Source organism: Galeopterus variegatus, unplaced genomic scaffold (genome assembly GCF_000696425.1).
Source record: "Galeopterus variegatus unplaced genomic scaffold, G_variegatus-3.0.2 Scaffold1638, whole genome shotgun sequence".
Taxonomy (NCBI): Eukaryota; Metazoa; Chordata; class Mammalia; order Dermoptera; family Cynocephalidae; genus Galeopterus; species Galeopterus variegatus.
The window spans coordinates 353,643-354,356 of NW_007727749.1; the positions used below are offsets into that span (position 1 = coordinate 353,643).

The window sequence follows — 714 nt, forward strand, 5'->3', positions numbered from 1 at the left end:
CTCTACCTTTCAAGTCCATTTGGGCACTTTTGATATACAAACTTCTCCCTGTGGGAAGGCAGCAACCAAGGGGAAAGCAAATAGCTTGGTGGCCTGTCTAGTCCACTGACAATGACCCTACCTTTAGTTTTACAGACTTCAAGTGATGAATCTTTTGACAAAGAAAAGACCGCACAATTGTGTGTTAATTTTTAAAAACACAGTTATTTAAAAAGATCGGGAGGGAGATGTTCTATTCCTCTGTCTCTGAGGATCTCCGAGCATCTGCCCCAAGGTCCAGGCTCAGAGCGCTGGAATAGGACACACCTTCCGCCCCAGCGGGATAAACTGCCCCGCGCTCCGCCTTTTAGATTCCTCCGAGAGAACTCAGCGAAAGCCTGGAGTCCAGGCCGGATCTTCAAGCATCAAGGCGGAAGTAACGGCGAGCCGGAAGTCACAGGGCCCGCAGTGGGACGGAGGTGGGGGGAGCACGAGGAAGGCTCAGGGAGGATGGCGGCTCAAATTCCAATTGTGGCCACCACTCTCACTCCCGGGGCAGCCCGCAACAGCAAGAAGAGGCCGTCCAGCCCTTCTCATAACGGCGGCAGTGCCGGGGGCTACGGCGCCAGTAAGAAGAAGAAAGCGTCCGCCTCCAGCTTCGCGCAGGTACGCGGTCGCTCTCCTAGCCTGCGCGTGCGCGGGGCGGGGTGACGAGAGCGCGTGCGCGGGCGCGTG

The 714-nt window shown here is 56.6% G+C and overlaps 1 protein-coding gene across 1 annotated transcript in view; it reads left to right on the forward strand.

Moving 5' to 3' along the window:
- Positions 1-429: 429 nt before the first annotated feature.
- The window catches only part of LOC103594889 (INO80 complex subunit C-like), a gene marked incomplete at its 3' end in the record, with an annotated part of 19,277 nt that continues 18,992 nt past the window's right edge, over positions 430-714 (forward strand). The window contains exon 1 of the mRNA XM_008578176.1: positions 430-645. Coding sequence (XP_008576398.1) covers positions 490-645 — 156 coding nt within the window. The remainder of the gene's footprint in view (positions 646-714) is intronic.